The sequence below is a fragment of the Branchiostoma belcheri genome, unplaced genomic scaffold, assembly GCF_001625305.1.
Source record: "Branchiostoma belcheri isolate BF01 breed outbred unplaced genomic scaffold, Haploidv18h27 scaffold20, whole genome shotgun sequence".
In the NCBI taxonomy this organism is placed as follows: Eukaryota; Metazoa; Chordata; class Leptocardii; order Amphioxiformes; family Branchiostomatidae; genus Branchiostoma; species Branchiostoma belcheri.
In genome coordinates, this window is record NW_017803491.1 from 302517 (window position 1) to 303026 (window position 510).

The 510-nt window shown below is 41.8% G+C and overlaps 1 protein-coding gene across 1 annotated transcript in view; it reads right to left on the reverse strand.

The window, feature by feature from the left end:
• Positions 1 to 34: 34 nt before the first annotated feature.
• The window catches only part of LOC109469056 (crossover junction endonuclease MUS81-like), a 6958-nt gene continuing 6482 nt past the window's right edge, over positions 35 to 510 (reverse strand). Inside the window, exon 18 of the mRNA XM_019767442.1 lies at positions 35 to 82. Within this exon, the coding sequence (XP_019623001.1) occupies positions 35 to 82 (48 nt within the window). The remainder of the gene's footprint in view (positions 83 to 510) is intronic.

Below are 510 nucleotides of genomic sequence, written 5' to 3' on the forward strand. Positions count from 1 at the left end.
CTTGCCACACACATTCATATGCTTTGATGAATGCCTAATCATACACAAATACGTACGCCACAGGAGTAGGGTATGTGTTGACCACTGCTGCCACTTTCTCCTTGGACATGCCATGGAACTGCATCAGCTGCTTGGCAAACATCTCCTTTACAGTCATCACCTGTAAACAGTGATTTTAATCTGATGTCAATCTCACATACAACAAAGCTGCAGATACAACCTTCTTCAACATTTGATTAGTCTCTTCCTTAGGTTTTGAACATGTTTTGGTCTCTTTCCTTGAAGAATGGCCAAAACACTGAGAGCAAAAAAATTATTCCTGATTACCTCTTTTAAGTAACTCTAGAAAAGCTGTGGCAAAACCCAGAAGTGACAACCCTGCTACAGTGCTATCGTATGTAGGTAGGCATGTCAAACTTTCCCGCTCCGGCATTGGAACGCGGGGGCGCGCGAGGCAGTAAATATTTTAAAACGATCGTTTAAAATCAACCGTTTGTATTATGCCAATAA